Genomic DNA, 16932 nt, shown 5'->3' with positions numbered 1-16932 from the left:
AAACAATCCTTAGCAAAGAGACCTGAGAGAGAGAGAGAGAAACAATCCTTAGCAAAGAGACCAGAGAGAGAAAGAGAAACAATCCTTAGCAAAGAGACCAGAGAGAAAGAGAGAGAGAAAGAAAGAGAAAGAGAGAGAGAGAGATCATACGCTACATTAGGATGGAGGTAAGCAACAGGGGCCAGTGTGTAGAGGCTTTTGTTCCAGTCCAGTTCCAAACACACATAATTCAAGGATTGATTGAAGGTCTTCAGGATTAGTTGAATCCGTTTGTCTAGAGAATGTGTTCATTAGGGATATGAACGGTTATTTGAATATCCGAACGGACATTACTATTTGAATACTTGTGAGTATTCATTTTTGTGATAACATTTTATTAAAGGCCTATAATTAAAATACCCATGTGACATTGTTACATACAAGGACATACGAGGACATTTCAAATTATTAATTTAATAAAACAAACTTTTCAATGTTTTTATGACGTGCACGGTACGCCCATAAAAAGACTGGTAGCCTTCACGTGTGTAGCTTGTCGTTTATGTTAGCCAATCAAAGCGGCTCAATGTGTTGCAAGTGGAGTGAGAGTTCACTAACGCAATGCAAGATGGAATTCAATTATGGAATTAAAGTCTGTGAAATGAGAAGGAGTAGGCTACAATGAGAAACCAACAGGTAGGCTGTTTTATCTGAATGGGGTTGAGGAAAAAGCGCAGCATGTGGCCTCAATTAGCTTAGCTAGCTTCTCTAGGCTACTCCAGTCAAGACCAGCACTTAAATGGGATGATAAATAACATGATAAATAATATTGTGGCTGCTACAAGTTAGCTAGACATGGCTATAGCTGACTTGCCTTGATGTCTCGCCCTCTTCCTCAGTCTGTTCGCTCACAGCTGCAGCTATAGTGCACGCAGGTTTTGAATATCCAAGAAATTCATGATACTATTGGAATAGTGAAAATATATTTTTTAAAACCATCCCTAGTGTTCATGTTGCAGTAATGTTGTGGCTGTACCTTTGCAGCCACACTTCTTGCAGGTGGTGTTGAGTACAGCCTCCAATGTGATCCTCCGTCCTGTACCATCTTTGAACTGTCTACGCCTCCGCTCATCCTGCCTAGACACACACACACACACACACTTGAAAACAGCAGCAATAGCCAATCATCGTACCAGTGCACTCAGACAGACACAAATACATACTCTGCTATGACATTGTTGGGGTCCAGGTCTTTCCCTGTTCCTTGATTGACAGCTTTCATTGAGAAGGAGAGCTTCACCTTGTCATCACGCATCTGAGAAAGATGGAGGGAGGGAGAAGTAAGGCCATGTTCGGAACCATTTGCTCATTAGTGAGAGATGGAGTTTATTTACGTGTATGTGTCTGCGTGTTACCTCTCTCCCGATGACCTTGATCCACACCTGCTCTCCCACGTCGACGACTTCTGCAACATTCTCAACCCTACAGGCTGACAACTCACTGATATGGACCAACCCTGAGAGCGAGAAGAGAGAACGTGGGAGAGATAGAGGGAAGAGGTAGAAAAAGTGAGGAATGAGTAGTGCCTCAGAAGAAACCGTAATACTCAAAACAGACAAAGATATTATAAAACAGAAAGAGATCATGAAGTCAAAGATATTGTAAAGTGAAAGATGCCCAAAGGTGTCCGCATGCTTCCCAGCCGAAACAATTCGGAAGAGTTTGTGCATATATCATAGTGACATTTTGTGACGTTTCTGTTCATCTTGGACTTCGGTAAGGGTTTTTTCTCAAGGCCAGCCCGAATTTCGCGAGCCAAAGTCTATGCCGCTTTGTCAGTGATTGGTCAACAGTAGGAACTCTTCAATAAAGTCTTTGTTGTCATTCAATGAGACAATAGGCTTTCATGCACATTTTTGTGGGGAAAAATAGTTAACCAAACATGAATTAGATGTAAAATTGCAAAACTAAGATCTCAGTGACAGATTATTTGAGTTATATTAGATTAATTCTGACTATTTTGAGGAAGTATGCTGGCTACAGCGTCTCAAAATGAACAAACAGTACTATTGCCGCTTTTTTCTCATTTTCCAAGCAAAGGTCTTTTAAGGGAGTATGCGAGCACACCCGTTCAAGGCGCCAGCCGAACTGAAGCATGCTGATGCCTTAAGCCTACCCTGCTTCCTGTAGCCAGGAATCTTGATGAAGGCTCCGTAGGTCTGTACAGAAGCCACCTCTCCCTTCACAATACTGTACATGGCTGGCAAGCCATCTAGTCCTGCAGGCTCCTGCTGGTCATGGTCAAAGTCTGCCATGATGATGATGGCGACTCACAGTATAACTCTCTCCCTGCAGACACACAGGACGACAACTGGGTTAGGTAAGGAGATGATCATCATGTAAAGACTGGGTGCAACACCTCAATCTAAACATTCTGTAATGTTTCACCCCACTAAATACGCCTGGTTATGTATTTTTGGCACTCTGCTTTGAAACTGTGTACCCTTCCTCCTTCTTAATGCCTTGTTAGGAGTAATCACTGATCTAACTAGCTAGCACAGAATTTTCTACCAACCTTAACTTGGCGATACTTTCTCAATTCCGGACTTGGAAGACACCCAGTCTTTTAAACATCCATGTCTAGTTGCAGGGGGTTCGTTTGAATTTAGAAAATGCTCTGTTATTAAATGTAATCATGATAAAATCCAACAATGTCTACGCCGCCATCTTGTCTATTTCAAATATTCTCTCATTGATCGAGACCGACGAGTGTCATCATGACGTGCAGCACTTTGGGGTGGACACCCACTTGTCTCAATCAATGAGACAAGATTTGAAAAAGAAAAAGATGGCGAGGTAGACATTGTTTATCAGCCAGCTGGAACAGTGTCTGACTAGGCAATATGTTAAATAGCTATACATACAGTATAGAATACATGGCTGGCTATGGGGTCAAGCAGCCAGAGTAACTTTGCCAACAAGCAGTATGTTGCTGAGGGTGGCAAACTGATTCAAAATGTAGCCGTTTTACCTTTTCCTGTTTTTAAGCACTAGATTGGTGGGCTAGCTGGCTAGCTAGGCTAGCGAGCTTATATAGCCTTTGGCTAGTAGCCTTGGCGTTGTTAGCTTTCCCTACTTTAGGGGCAAATATACGTATATACACTTCTTATAGGGAGATATGTAGCAATCAAATCATAATCCGCACCTACACACGTTTATATAAACATTATTATATATTATAGCTACCTTGTGGGCCGAGTGTTTATTTTTGTAGTCTGTTTCAAGATGTTTTCTTCCGGTTCACGGGCCATGGTCAACAACAATGATAACCAATCAACGTTAACAGAGGAGCGGTGAACCAATCAATCGCCCTGAGAACCGGAAGTACCTCAGACCGCACTTCACTTCGTACTTGTTTCGAAAGCGGTTTGTTGAAAGAAGTTCATTCATTGAAGTCGATTTCTGTTATACACCATCGTGTTTATTGAGTTGTTAAACCATGATTGAGCCAAAGAAGAGACCGGGGGACATGGCTTTGGTTCCTGCCGGTGGAGTCAAGAGGCCCAGGACGGAGCTGATCGCCGCGGTACAGTCGCAACAGCTCGTGGCCATGGTAAGAAATGAGGGGGATATCAAAATACAACAAGGGGGAAGTTCAATTTCACTAGTTAGCTTCAGAGAGTTGTTAACTACCAATGTATTCAGTCTTTCAACTAGTAACAGGAAAATCACCTAAAGATATGCACTTGTTTACTAGTAAAGGCTAACCAATGCATATACTGCTAGCAGAAAACTTATTTTGATAGCTAGATAGCAAGTAGAATTGTTTTACTTTATCAGCGAGTTTAATCAATACCAGGATTGTTAGTGGTATTGATTAAACTAGACAGTAACGCTCTGAGAATATTGTGTGCCTCTACCTGCCTGTCTGTGACGTGTGATATGATGATCTAACATGTCCCCTCTCCAGGGCCCTCCCCGCAGCTCCAGCCTGCAGGCTCCCATCATGCTAATGTGTGGCCATGAGGGAGAGGTCTACTGCTGCAAGTTCCATCCCAATGGAGCCACCTTGGCCTCCTCTGGCTATGACAGGCTCATCTGTGAGTGATATATATATATATATATATATAAAAAAATTAAGTGTGTGTGTATACATACAGTACCAGTCAAAAATTTGGACACACCTACCCATTCAAGGGTTTTGCTTTATTTATTTTTTACATTGTAGAATAATAGTGAAGACCTCAAAACTATGACATAAGACATGGAATAATGTAGTAACCAAAAAAAGTGTTAAACAAATCCAAATATATTTTAGATTATTCAAAGTAGCCACCCTTTGCCTTGATGATAGCTTTGCACATTCTTGGCATTCTCTCAACCAGCTTCATGAGGAATGCTTTTCCAACATTCTTGAAGGAGTTCCCACATACTGAGCACTTGTTGGCTGCTTTTCTTTCACTCCGCGGTCCAACTCATCCCAAACCATCTCAAATGGTTTGAGGTCGGGTGATTGTGGAGGCCAGGTCATCTGAACAGCACTCCATCACTCTCCTTGGTCGAACACAGCTTGGAGGTGTGTTTTGGGTCATTGTCCTGTTGAAAAACAAATGAGAGTCCCACTAAGCGCAAACCAGATGGGATGGCGTATCGCTGCAGAATGCTGTGGTAGCCATGCTGGTTAAGTGTGCCTTGAATTCAAAATAAAGCACCCCCACAGCATCACACCTCTTCCTCCGTGCTTCACGGTGGGAACCACACATGCAGAGATCATCCATTCACCTACTCTGCGTCTCACTAAGACGCAGCAGTTGGAACCAAAAATCTCAAATTTGGACTCATCGGACCAAAGGACAGGTTTCCACCGGTCTAATGTCCACTGCTCTTGTTTCTTCTCAAGTCTCTTCTTATTATTGGTGTCCTTTAGTCGTGGTTTCTTTGCAGCAGTTCGGACATGAAGGCCTGATTCACGCAGTCTCCTCTGAACAGTTGATGTCGAGATGTCTGTTACTTGAACTCCGTGAAGCATTTATTTTGGCTGCAATTTCTGAGGCTGGTAACTCTAATGAACTTATCCTCTGCAGCAGGAGTAACTCTGGGTCTTCCTTTCCTGTGGCGGTCCTCATGAGAGCCAGTTTCATCATAGCGCTTCATGGTTTTTGCGACTGCGCTTGAGGAAGCTTTCAAAGTTCTTGAAATTTTCCGGATTGACTGATCTTCGTGTCTTAAAGTAATGATGGACTGTCGTTTCTCTTTGCATATTTGAGCTGTTCTTGCCATAATATGAACTTGGTATTTTACCAAATAGGGCTATCTTCTGTATACCACCCCTACCATGTCACAACACAAATGATTGGCTCAAATGTATTAAGAAGGAAAGGAATTCCACAAATTAACTTTTAACAAGGCACATGTGTTAATTGAAATGTATTCTAGGTGACTACCTCACGAAGCTGGTTGAGAGAATGCCAAGAGTGTGAAAAGCTGTTATCAAGGCAAAGGGTGGTGATTTGAAGAATTTCAAATATAAAATCTATTTTGATTTGTTTAACACTTTTTTTTGGTTACTACATGATTCAATGTGTTATTTCATAGTTTTGATGTCTTCCCTATTCTACTATGTAGAAAATAGTTTAAAAAAATAAACAACTTGAATGCTGGTACTGTTTCTCACACACACAGCGCATTTGGAAAGTATTCAGACCCCTTGACTTTTCCCCCATTTTGTTACATTACAGCCATATTCTGAAATTGATTAAATACATGTTTTCTGAAATACATAATAAATGTACATACGTTTTCAGACCCTTTCCTATGAGACTTGAAATTGAGCTCAGGTGCATCCTGTTTCCATTGATCATCCTTGATGTTTCTAGAACTTGATTGGAGTCCACCTGTGGCTCCCGTGTGGTGCTGTGGTCTAACACACTGCATCTAAGTGCTAGAGGCATCACTACAGACCCTGGTTCGATTCCAGGCTGTATCACAACCGTCCACGATTGGGTGTCCCATAGGGCGGCGCACAATTGGCCCAGCGTCGGCCGGTGTATGCCGTCATTGTAAATAAGAATTTGTTCTTAACTGACTTGCCTATTTTAAAGGTTAAATAAATATTCAATTGATTGGACATGATTTGGAAAGGCACACACATGGAAGGGGTGGTATACAGAAGATAGTCCTCAATGTCTATATAAGGTCCCACAGTTGACAGTGCATGTCAGAGCAAAAACCAAGCTATGAGGTTGAAGGAATTGTCCGTAGAGCTCCGAGACAGAATAGTGTCGAGACACAGATCTGGGGAAGGGTACCAAAAACATTCTGCAGCATTGAAGGTCCCCAAGAACACAGTGGCCTCCATCATTCTTAAATGGAAGAAGTTTAAAACCTCCAATACTCTGGCCGCCCGGCCAAACTGAGCAATTGGGGGAGAAGGGCTTTGGTGACCAAGAACCTGATGGTCACTCTGATAGAGGTCCTCTGTGAAGATGGGAGAACCTTCCAGAAGGACAACCATATCTGCAGCATTCCACCAATTAGGCCTTTATGGTAGAGTGGCAAGACGGAAGCCACTCCTCAGTAAAAGGCACATGACAGCCTGCTTGGAGTTTGCCCAAAGGCACCTGAAGGACTCTCAGACCATGAGAAACAAGATTCTCTGGTCTGTTGAAACCAAGATTGAACTCTTTGGCACGCCTGGAGGAAACCTGGCACCATCCCTATGGTTGAGACAGCATCATGCTGTGGGGATGTTTTTCAGCGGTAGGGACTGGGAGACTAGTCAGGCTCAAGGGAAAGATGAATGGCGCAAATTACAGAGAAATACTTGATGAAAACCTGCTCCAGAGCGCTCAGGACCTCAGACAACGACCCAAAGCACACAGCCAAGACAACGCAGGAGTGGCTTCGGGACAAGTCTTAATGTCATTGAGTGGCCCAGCCAGAGCCCGAACTTGAACCCGATCGAATATATCTGGAGAGACCTGAAAATAGCTGTGCAGCAATGCTCCCCATCCAATCTGACCACTTGAGAGGATCTGTCGAGAGGAATGTGTCACGAACCGGCTCGAAGCCAGGAACAAAAAGGGAGACAACATGGAGATAAGGAATAACAAACATATATTTAATAACTCAAGTAACATATATACAATAAACATTGGTGTGAGTGGTTGCGTGCATAGATGTGATAATGAAGGGTGTTGAAAGGTGCCAATGAACACACAAAAATGCAACAACCAAAATCAAACAGTGTGTCTGCATGGAGAATCTCTTCAATGAATGCTGAAGAGGTGTGTTTACCCAGGGGTGTCCCATTTCTCTGACGACCCTCCCGGTTCCGCCCACCAACATCCTATTAAGGAAAACGAGAGCAAAGAGAAAGAATACGGCAGACAGAGTGAGAGGGTCGTCACAAATGGGAGAAACTCTCCAAATTGTCATTATGGGGTATTGTGTGTAGATTGAGGGATTTTTATTTGATCCATTTTTAGAAATAAGATTAACGTAACAATGTGGGAAAAGTCAAGGGGTCTGAATAGAAGGCACTGTGTGTGTGCGTGCGTACACACACACACACACACACACACAATACTCTCGCTCACTTGACTTAACTGGTGACACTCATCCATCTCCCTCTCTCTACAGTGATGTGGAATGTGTATGGGGACTGTGATAACTTTGCCACCCTGAAGGGACACAGTGGAGCTGTGATGGAGCTTCACTACAACACAGACGGCAGGTAGGATATACATTCACACACATGCACTCGCTCAGGTCTGGCAAAAACGTGATTTAGTTGTTGGGTCAATATCACGTGTGTTTAATGACCCTATCCGCACCTGTGTATGTGCAGCCTGCTGTTCAGTGCCAGTACAGATAAGACGGTGGGAGTGTGGGACAGTGAGACGGGTGAGAGAATCAAGCGTCTAAAAGGCCACACCTCCTTCGTTAACTCCTGCTACCCTGCTCGACGCGGACCCCAGCTCGTCTGTACCGGCAGTGACGACGGAACTGTCAGGGTAACCATGCCTACCACAGACTGCATTAATTAATCCAGTGTTCTTTAAACCTGGTTCTAGACAACTACTGTGTGTGCAGGCTTTAGGTCCATTCCAGCACTACTAACATGCCTGATTAACTGATCAAGTTCTCTTATGAGCAGTGTATTTATTGAATCAAGTGTGTTAACACTGAGCTGGAACTAAAGCCTACCCTGCGCAATCTTTCTGAGTGTTGGTTGAATGTTGTAAGTGGAGGACAACCGTAATTAGGATTTTGTTGTGCTTGTTAACAGTGTGTGCGTGTGTGTTGTAGCTGTGGGACATCCGTAAGAAGGGTGCGGTCCATACGTTCCAGAACACCTACCAGGTGTTGGCCGTCACATTCAACGACACCAGCGACCAGATCCTGTCTGGAGGCATCGACAATGACATCAAGGTACATGTGTGGGTTTTGATAGTGTGAAAGAAAGACCTGGGCCCATGTCCACAAAGTATCTCAGAGTAGGAGTGCTGATCTAAGATTAGTTTAGCCTTTTAGATCATAATGAAAAATATTATATGAACAGATCCTACATCAGCACTCCAACTCTGAGATGCTTTGTGGCTACGGGCCTGGATCCTACCAGGAGGCAAGGCTTCTGTGTCATACAGTGATCAACTCCGTGTGTGTAGGTGTGGGACCTGAGGCAGAATAAGCTGGTCTACAGTATGCATGGCCATGGTGATTCTATGACTGGACTCAGCCTGAGCTCAGAGGGGTCCTACCTCCTCTCCAACTCCATGGACAACACAGGTCAGTGGGTGTGTCATATTTAAAGATATGTGTGTTTGTGTGAGACATTGTGTGTGTTTACAAATCAAATTTTTATTGGTCACATACACATGTTTAGCACTTATGTCGGGTGTAGCGAAACGCTTGTGTTTCTATCGCCAACTGTGTGTTTACAGTACTTGATTATGTGTACAAATGTGTGTTGTCCTGCAGTGCGTATTTGGGACGTCCGTCCGTTCGCTCCCAAGGAGAGGTGTGTGAAGATATTCCAGGGGAACATTCACAATTTTGAGAAGGTAAATAAAATACCTTTGACCAGAGAGTATGAGATTCAAGTGTTTTGATTTTGGAACTGGACAAAGATTTTCAGTGTGAGTGTCAATATTTGTGCTCATATCATGTTCGATAAGCCTAGTGGCCTATCATGTTTGATAATGCCTATAGCATGGTTATGGCATGCTAATACACTCTGTATAGGTTTTGTTTATAATACATTGCTGTGTCTGCAGAACCTTCTGAGGTGTTCCTGGTCCGCTGACGGCAGCAAGATTGCAGCAGGCTCAGCCGATAGGTGAACGCACACACACACTCTCCGCAGTACAAAACCTCAACATAAATGCACCAATCCTCTCTTTTATGATCCTTTATAAGCTGTGTGTGTGTCCAGGTTTGTATATGTGTGGGACACCACGTCTCGTAGGATCCTGTACAAGCTGCCAGGCCATGCTGGGTCAGTCAACGAGGTCGCCTTCCACCCTGAGGAGCCTATTGGTGAGATGACTTTATCTGTCTGGCTATTCACACTCTCTCCCTCTATTGCTTTTTTTCTCTCTCTAATAGTTGTTTTTTAACTTTCCCACAGTCCTCTCTGGTGCCAGTGACAAGAGACTCTACATGGGAGAGATTCAGTAGGACTGTTTTGTGTGTGTGTGTGTGTGTGTGTGTGTGTGTGTGTGTGTGTGTGTGTGTGTGAGAGAAGGCAATTGTGTGTACATCTGAGTGTGTATGTTCTGCTCCATTGTGTGAATGATCAGTACTCTGTACTTTTATATGCTTCTGTTTATTTAATAATGAGACATTATTTTGAGTTTATAATTTCCAGTCACAACAACCAACACCTGTATTTTTTTGTATTTCTCTTAATAAACTACTTCCTGGGAAAATGTTCTTCCATTTCCTGTTCTTGTTGAAGCTGAATGTTTGTGTGTGTTATACATGTCTTTACTCTGAAACTATTAGTATGTAAGCCTGTCCTTTTGTTAAACTCTCACACTCTTAATAAACACAGCCATACAACCAAATAGGGGTTTAAATGGCCATAAGGTTAAATTGAGAGTTTAAGAATATTAAATCAAAATTTAGCAATCTTATCAAAGTAATACATTTTTTAGATTTAGTTTATGCAAATGTATTTTAATTATTTAACCACTAGCTGCCTACCATTATAGAGCATGGTCCTAGATATTGTATTATTCTCACTCTTATTTCTGCCCAGTAATTCCGTTATTTTATTTATTCGCTGCTAGTCCTGTTTCTTTTGTCTCTGCTGAACGCCTCGCGCTCCACGGTTCCACTCCCCACAGGGCCGGTCCTATATGTTATGCCCCACCTGGACAACAGTTGTGATTGTCCAATCCATATTGTCCATTTTACTTCGACCTGTCCTGTTTTTAGGATATGTTTGTTACTTGATTGGGCGCCATTTAGGTTAGGCTATTTGATCGGAGATACCGGCATGATGTAAAATGTGTCTGTCTCATTACATTGTCATACATTTTATCTCTAGCCTATAGGCTACAGAAAAGGCCACATACTCGTTCTACCATATCCTATATCTGCTACATGATTTATGTTCATGTTTTTATTTGACGGAACGTTGACGGAGCGTCGCACTGATGTGTCTCCAACAGCACCCTGGAGAGGCTCGCTGGGAATGGACAAACAAAATATTTTACGCCCCTTCCTTTGACGGAATGGGAACTATTTATCACAGGGCAGCGTCAACTCTCACATAAAAAATCCCATATGCCAGTGGTTGAGATCAATTGTTTTGGGGTAGAATTATGTGTTGTTGGAAGTGCGTCTTGGTCAGTTTGATGAAGGCTGTATTTCTGAGTTAATCTTCACTCTGTCTAATGAGCTGACCAGCGGTGATTCCCCATGCAGTCTCCAGAATACAGGGGCCCATTTCGACTACTTTAAAATTGCATCCTTCCTCCCTCTCCTTTAGTTTATAATTTATTTGACGAAGTTTGAAGTTAATCTATTTAGTGGGTCACTAATTTACTTTCGCCAATCCCATCATGTCAAATCAGTGATCGCCATCAAGGAACACGGCCCAGTTCCTCATTTGAAATGAGGGGGGGCTTGCAATGTCCCCTCCTCGAACCCCCTTCTCGCGCCCACCCCAGCAGGCACCACCGATTGTTGACAAAGACACCGCGAGACAGAAGAGAGCCCTAGTCTTCGTTTTTAACATTACGCCATCAGAGGCCTACTGATAAACCGTCCGTTGACGGAGAACGGGAAAGAAGCGCAAACGTCTTGAAAACCAATCGTGAGTCACAAATACCGCTTTGTGTGTGTCGGTGCATGGCATATTTCATTTAGCCATCCCAGGCAGTTGGCCACCTCCATCGGCTCATTTCATTCCTCGCCCTCCCTTCCCGTGATATTCATTATCATATTATGCTAATGTATACCCGTTAACCCGCGAGACCTGCTCGGTTATGACAGCTTTCCGTCTTTCTTTGTGTCTGTCTGTGTGGTTATCGCCCCCTCCTTTCGCTACCAACCGGAAGGTGTGGCCGACTCGAGGCGATTCGTAATCGTTACTTAGTGGTCGGACCGCAGACCTCGCCGCGTGAAGAAGAGGACACCTTCGGCGAACCACAGCCACATTTACCTACCCACACCGACAGAATGATCACGGCGGGTCGGGATGGGTTGGTGTCGGTGTGATTAACGTATCTCAAGGAGTCTTCCGTACCTAGAAGAACCAAGAGGCCGGGATCCAGGCGAGATCTGGCCGGGCATGGTGTGATCTGAGTCGGGCAGCCAGTCTGGATCTGACCGGTGACCACCCGTCCTTTCCCCGGAGCCTTTGTGGCTCCAAGCCGCGTCCAGAGCACTCCAAGATGGGGAATTGTGACGGGAGATGCACGCTGGTGGCGATATGTTCACTGCAGCTGGTGAGTGTGTTGGGGTGAGATGAAATGTGATTGGGAGAATGAGAAAAGGTGTTGTTGACCATATTTTGACTATATCCCTATTCCTTTCCTCTTTCACTCAATGAATATGTGTGTAACTGAGAGGGAGTGCTGGTCTGACTGACCTGAAAGTGTTTCAAAACTACTAGCTGTGTGTGTCACATTATTGGTATTATTGGCAACCACACAGTGTGTGTGTGTGTGGTGATCACTGTATTCTGGGAGACCACGTGAAAAGGAACCCTTCAGCTTTTGAAAGTAACAGCAGGAAAACAAGGGAGCTGCCCCTCTCCTTTCCTCTCGCTGTCCTCCTGCTCTATCGGTCTCTCAACTTTAATTTCCAGTTTTTAATTTCTACTTTTATTTTCTGACTGTAATATTGTGTGTGGTGGTGTGCTATTGTTGGTGTGTGTGTGTGTTTATTTTTTTGTGATATATTGTGACAGTGGGCTCTTGGAATACAGCATATTTTCAGTCGTTTGGGGAGTTTATTAGTGGGTGTGTGGGGGGGTAGTCCCTCAGCTGGTGCTCCTGGCACCCTCAGCTGGTGCTCCTGGCAGTTTCCATGGAAACAACTGGCAGACTGGTGTGTGTGTGAGAAAGACAGTTGTTTCCTTATCTGTGTGTTTGCATGTGAAACTGTAACAATGTAATACCATGCCAATCCTCTAGAAGTACTGGTGGACTCTTTTAGTAGAAAATCCCTGTGTGTGTAGATGGCAGCACTACAGAGACAGGTGTTTGACTTCCTGGGCTACCAGTGGGCTCCTATCCTGGCCAACTTCCTCCACATCATGGCCGTTATACTGGGGATCTTTGGAACCATGCAGTTCAGATCCCGCTACCTCATACTGGTGAGACATACATACATGCATGCATACACTATATATACAAAAGTATGTGGACACCCCTTCAAATTAGTGAATTTGGCTATTTCAGCCACACCCGTTGCTGACAGGTGTATAAAACCGAGCACACAGCCATGCAATCTCCATAGACAAACATCGGCAGTAGAATGGCCCGTACTGAAGAGCTCAGTGACTTTCAACATACGGTGGCACTGTCATAGGATGCCACTTTTCCAAAAAGTCAGTTCGTCAAATTTCTGCCCAGCTACAGCTGTCCCGGGTCAACTGTAAGTGCTGTTATTGTGAAGTGGAAACATCTAGGAGCAACAACAGCTCACCCGCGAAGTGGTAGACCACACAAGCTCACAGAACGGGACCACCAAGTGCTGAAGCACGTAGTGCGTAAGAATCGTCTGTCCTCCGTTGCAGCACTCACTACCGAGTTCCAAACTGCCTCTGGAAGCAACGTCAGCACAAGAACTGTTCGTCAGGAGCTTCATGAAATAGTGGCAGAGCAGCCGCACACAAACCTAAGATCACCATGCACATGCCAAGCGTCGGCTGGAGTGGTGTAAAGCTCGCCGCCATTGGACTCTGGAGCAGTGGAAACGCGTTCTCTGGAGTGATGAATCACACTTCACAATCTGGCAGTCCAACGGACAAATCTGGGTTTAGCGGATGCCAGGAGAACACTACCTACCCGAATGCATAGAGCCAACTGTAAAGTTTGTAATAATGGTCTGGGGCTGTTTTTTATGGTTCGGGCTAGGCCCCTTAATTTCAGTGAAGGGAAATGTTAACGCTACAGCGTACATTGACAATCAAGACGATTCTGTGCTTCCAACTTTGCAACAGTTTGGAGAAGGCCCTTTCCTGTTTCAGCATGACAATGCCCTTGTTGAACACCTTTGGGATGAATTGGAACACCGACTGCGAGCCAGGCCTAATCGCCCAACATCATTGCCCAACCTCACTAATACTCTTGTGGATGAATGGATGAATCCCCGCAGCAATGTTCCAACATCTAGTGGAGAGCCTTCCCAGAAGAGTGGAGTCTGTTATAGCAGCAAAAGGGGGACCACCTCTATATTAATGCCCATGATTATGGAATGAGATGTTCAATGAGCAGGTGTCCACATACTTTTGGTCATGTGTTTATTTAACACAAACGCACTAACCCCTTTTTGTCTCTGTGTCTGTCAGTATGCAGTGTGGTTGGTGCTGTGGGTGGGATGGAACTCCTTTATCATCTGTTTCTACCTGGAGGTGGGACACTTGTCTCAGGTAAGAGATGTGTGTTTGTTTATAGCATGTTGATCATGTGTGTTTATGTATTTAGAATGTGTTTATAACATTTGTGTGTTTATAGGGGCAATGCGGGAGTCCAACACTGGTGTTTTAAAATATATATATGTGTGTGTGTGTGTGTGTGTGTGTGTGTGTGTAGGACAGGGACTTCCTGATGACTTTCAACACGTCGCTGCATCGGTCATGGTGGATGGAGCATGGCCCTGGTTGCCTAGTAACACCAGTGTTGGACTCCCGCATTGCCCCTGATGACCACCATGTCATCACCGTCTCCGGCTGTCTCCTTGACTACCAGTACATTGAGGTGTTGAGCTCCGCACTACAGGTCCTACTGGCTGTGAGTAACTCTCTCTCTCACACACACACACACACACACACGATACTAACCTTATCCTGTCTATCTGTCCCTCAGCTATTTGGCATTGTGTATGCCTGCTACGTGAGCAAAGTCTTCCAGGATGACGAGGATAGCTGTGAGTGTTGCTCACCTTTCTTCCGTCGGTCTGAGTGTTCCGTCTGTCTGACTGTTCTGACTGTTCCATCTGCATCTGAGTGCTCTGTTCGCTTCTGATCTTTCTCCCTCTGTCAGTTGATTTCATTGGTGGCTTTGACTCCTATGGTTACCAGCCTCCTCAGAAGACCTCCCACCTTCAACTGCAGCCCCTCTACACGTAAGTAACCCCTGACCTCTAACCTTTCCTCCTTTACCTCGCAGTGATCCCTAACCCCCTAACCATTAGGGAGGGAATTGGTTCAACAAAAGAGATCTACTTTTTAGTGTGACCTTTTTAGTTTTCCCTTGGGACTGTATATCATTCTCTCTTTCAGTGCTGGGTAGGTGAAGGTGGCGCCCCTATTAGACAACACCTCAGCAGGGAAGCGGAGTCGCCATGGGAATAGAACATTCACTCTGTGTGTCACAGTACAACTGAACGATAGACTCACCTGTGTGTGTATGTGAAACCGTGTGTGTATGTGTTAACCAAGGGTAAACTGACTGACACCCCTGAGGTGAATGTACAGAGGGAGGAACCAGCAGTTCTAGGGGGAAGCAGGGGGAGATGGCGGGGAGACACTGGGCGTGGTCACATCCTAATGGACACTGAGGATATTGAGAGGACACTGCACTTACCGGCTCTCCACATTCCTGCGACCCCGTGTGTGTGTGTGGCGCTACAGGACTAGCTGGATGACCTCTGAACTATTGTGGATGGGGCCTCGAAGTCACATGGGGCACAGCTCTTCATATTGTCGTTTTAGAATGTGATGATGTCGTAATAGAACAGTCGAATGTCGAATTCCAAGCTTGTCCCTAGTTCTGTTGTGACAGGGTGACTTTGTTTAAACACAATCACGGCAAACATGGACTGGTTAGGGATTGGGCTTTAGTGTCTCTGGGTAAAGATTTGGGGGATTCTGTGCATGTACATATCCGGCTGATGAATGGTTGTTGTTTTTGTTTGGTGGTGAGGGGGTGATCGTGTAGCCACGTCCCTTTACATTTCACCTCTCACCTTTTAGACGACCCAGGGAGAATCTCAATTGCATACTTCTCGCATACTCTCCTCGCCTCCTTCTCAAAACCAATTGGAGGAGAATGTTCGAGGGGAGTGACCTCTGGCTTTCTCATCCAATGGGTTTTGAGAAGGAGGCGAGGAGAGCGATGATGTGAGGAGTATGTAATTGAGATTCTCCCCCAATGTCCTCCCTCACACCCTACTATCCTTCCTTCCGTTTATTCTCTCCTTACACTTCATTCACTCCCTCTTTCCTTCCCTCCATCCCTAAAGATACAGTATCACTGGTCTGACCTGATGATATTGATGAAAGGAATATATGAAGGACACTGATTTATTTCACCAACATACAATAGGTCTGGTCAGGGAGCGTTTCCAGGAAGGAAGAGAGGAGAGGATAGGAGGGCTGTATTTCTGAAGTGGTTTACTTGGGTGAGACAGACGTGTGTGTGTGTGTGTGTGTGTGTGTGTGGGGGGGGGGTTTGGAGAAATAAATAAACTTTCTAAATTAAATCAGTCTGGTGTTGTCTATACACAAACACACACACACCTGTATAAAATATCCCAGAAATGTTTCATTCACTCAAATTGTGAGCACAAATTTGTTTCCATTATTGTTAGTGAGCATTTCTCCTTTGCAAAGATATGTCACACCTGTCAGGTGGATGGATTATCAAGAAGCTGATTAAACAGCATGATCATTATACAGGTGTACCTTGTGCTGGGGACAATAAAAGGCCACTCTAAAATGTGCAGTTTTGTTGCACAATGCCACAGATGTCTCTAGTTTTGACGGAGTGTGCATTTGGCATGCTGACTGCAGGAATGTCCACCAGAGCTGTTGCCAGAGAATTGAAAGTTAATTTCTCCACCATAAGCCGCCTCCAATGTCTTTGTGAGGACTCACAACCGAAGACCACTTGTAACCACGCCAGACCAGGGTCTCCACATCCGGCTTCTTCACCTGCGGGCTCGTCTAAGACCAGCCACCTGGACAGCTGATGGAACCGTGGGTTTGCACAGCTGAAGAATTTCTGCACAAACTGTCATAAACCGTTTTAGGGAAGCTCATCTGCATGCTTGTCGTCCTCACCAGGGTCTTGACTTGAATGCAGTTTGGAGTCTTAACAGACTTCAGTGGGCAAATGCTTACCTTCGATGGAAGTGTGCTCTTCACAGATGAATCCCGGTTTCAACTGTACCTGGCAGATGGCAGACAGTGTGTATGGCGTGGTGTAGGCGAGTGGTTTGCTTATGTCAATGTTGTGAACAGAGTGCCCCATGGTGGTGGTGGGGTTATGG

At 44.7% G+C, this 16932-nt stretch overlaps 3 protein-coding genes across 3 annotated transcripts in view; 2 read left to right on the top strand and 1 right to left on the bottom strand.

Moving 5' to 3' along the window:
* Positions 1-2829, bottom strand: part of zcchc17 (zinc finger, CCHC domain containing 17) — a 7351-nt gene extending 4522 nt beyond the window's left edge. Inside the window, exons 1-6 of the mRNA XM_023975788.2 lie at positions 2555-2829; positions 2156-2328; positions 1395-1495; positions 1203-1294; positions 1016-1116; positions 2-22 (exon numbers count right to left, since the gene is read on the bottom strand). Coding sequence (XP_023831556.1) covers positions 2-22; positions 1016-1116; positions 1203-1294; positions 1395-1495; positions 2156-2294 — 454 coding nt within the window. The 5' untranslated portion in view covers positions 2295-2328; positions 2555-2829. The remainder of the gene's footprint in view (position 1; positions 23-1015; positions 1117-1202; positions 1295-1394; positions 1496-2155; positions 2329-2554) is intronic.
* A 515-nt stretch (positions 2830-3344) lies between these two features.
* Positions 3345-9915, top strand: snrnp40 (small nuclear ribonucleoprotein 40 (U5)). Its single transcript, XM_023975783.3, has 10 exons — positions 3345-3592; positions 3950-4079; positions 7621-7714; positions 7829-7994; positions 8290-8412; positions 8649-8769; positions 8962-9044; positions 9258-9319; positions 9416-9519; positions 9611-9915. Exons 1-10 carry the CDS (start codon positions 3479-3481, stop codon positions 9658-9660), a joined length of 1047 nt encoding a protein of 348 aa, XP_023831551.1. The 5' UTR covers positions 3345-3478; the 3' UTR covers positions 9661-9915.
* A 1209-nt stretch (positions 9916-11124) lies between these two features.
* On the top strand, positions 11125-16103 carry nkain1 (sodium/potassium transporting ATPase interacting 1). The gene is made up of 7 exons (XM_070436345.1): positions 11125-11939; positions 12674-12811; positions 14009-14089; positions 14253-14450; positions 14526-14586; positions 14703-14784; positions 14942-16103. Exons 1-7 carry the CDS (start codon positions 11886-11888, stop codon positions 14949-14951), a joined length of 624 nt encoding a protein of 207 aa, XP_070292446.1. The 5' UTR covers positions 11125-11885; the 3' UTR covers positions 14952-16103.
* Positions 16104-16932: the final 829 nt, after the last annotated feature.

The sequence above is a fragment of the Salvelinus sp. IW2-2015 genome, linkage group LG31, assembly GCF_002910315.2.
Source record: "Salvelinus sp. IW2-2015 linkage group LG31, ASM291031v2, whole genome shotgun sequence".
Lineage (NCBI taxonomy): Eukaryota > Metazoa > Chordata > Actinopteri > Salmoniformes > Salmonidae > Salvelinus > Salvelinus sp. IW2-2015.
Note: the sequence above shows the minus strand (reverse complement) of the source record. Positions and strands in the feature narration are given on the sequence as shown.

Excerpts from the sequence above, each read along its gene's own strand:
- snrnp40 (XM_023975783.3), top strand. The coding sequence starts at position 3,479 with ATGATTGAGCCAAAGAAGAGACCGGGGGACATGGCTTTGGTTCCTGCC. Across the intron at positions 7,715-7,828 it reads CACTACAACACAGACGGCAG|CCTGCTGTTCAGTGCCAGTA; the intron begins GTAGGATATACA and ends GTGTATGTGCAG. Across the intron at positions 7,995-8,289 it reads GTGACGACGGAACTGTCAGG|CTGTGGGACATCCGTAAGAA; the intron begins GTAACCATGCCT and ends TGTGTGTTGTAG.
- nkain1 (XM_070436345.1), top strand. The coding sequence starts at position 11,886 with ATGGGGAATTGTGACGGGAGATGCACGCTGGTGGCGATATGTTCACTG. Across the intron at positions 12,812-14,008 it reads GATCCCGCTACCTCATACTG|TATGCAGTGTGGTTGGTGCT; the intron begins GTGAGACATACA and ends TGTGTCTGTCAG. Across the intron at positions 14,587-14,702 it reads CCAGGATGACGAGGATAGCT|TTGATTTCATTGGTGGCTTT; the intron begins GTGAGTGTTGCT and ends TCCCTCTGTCAG.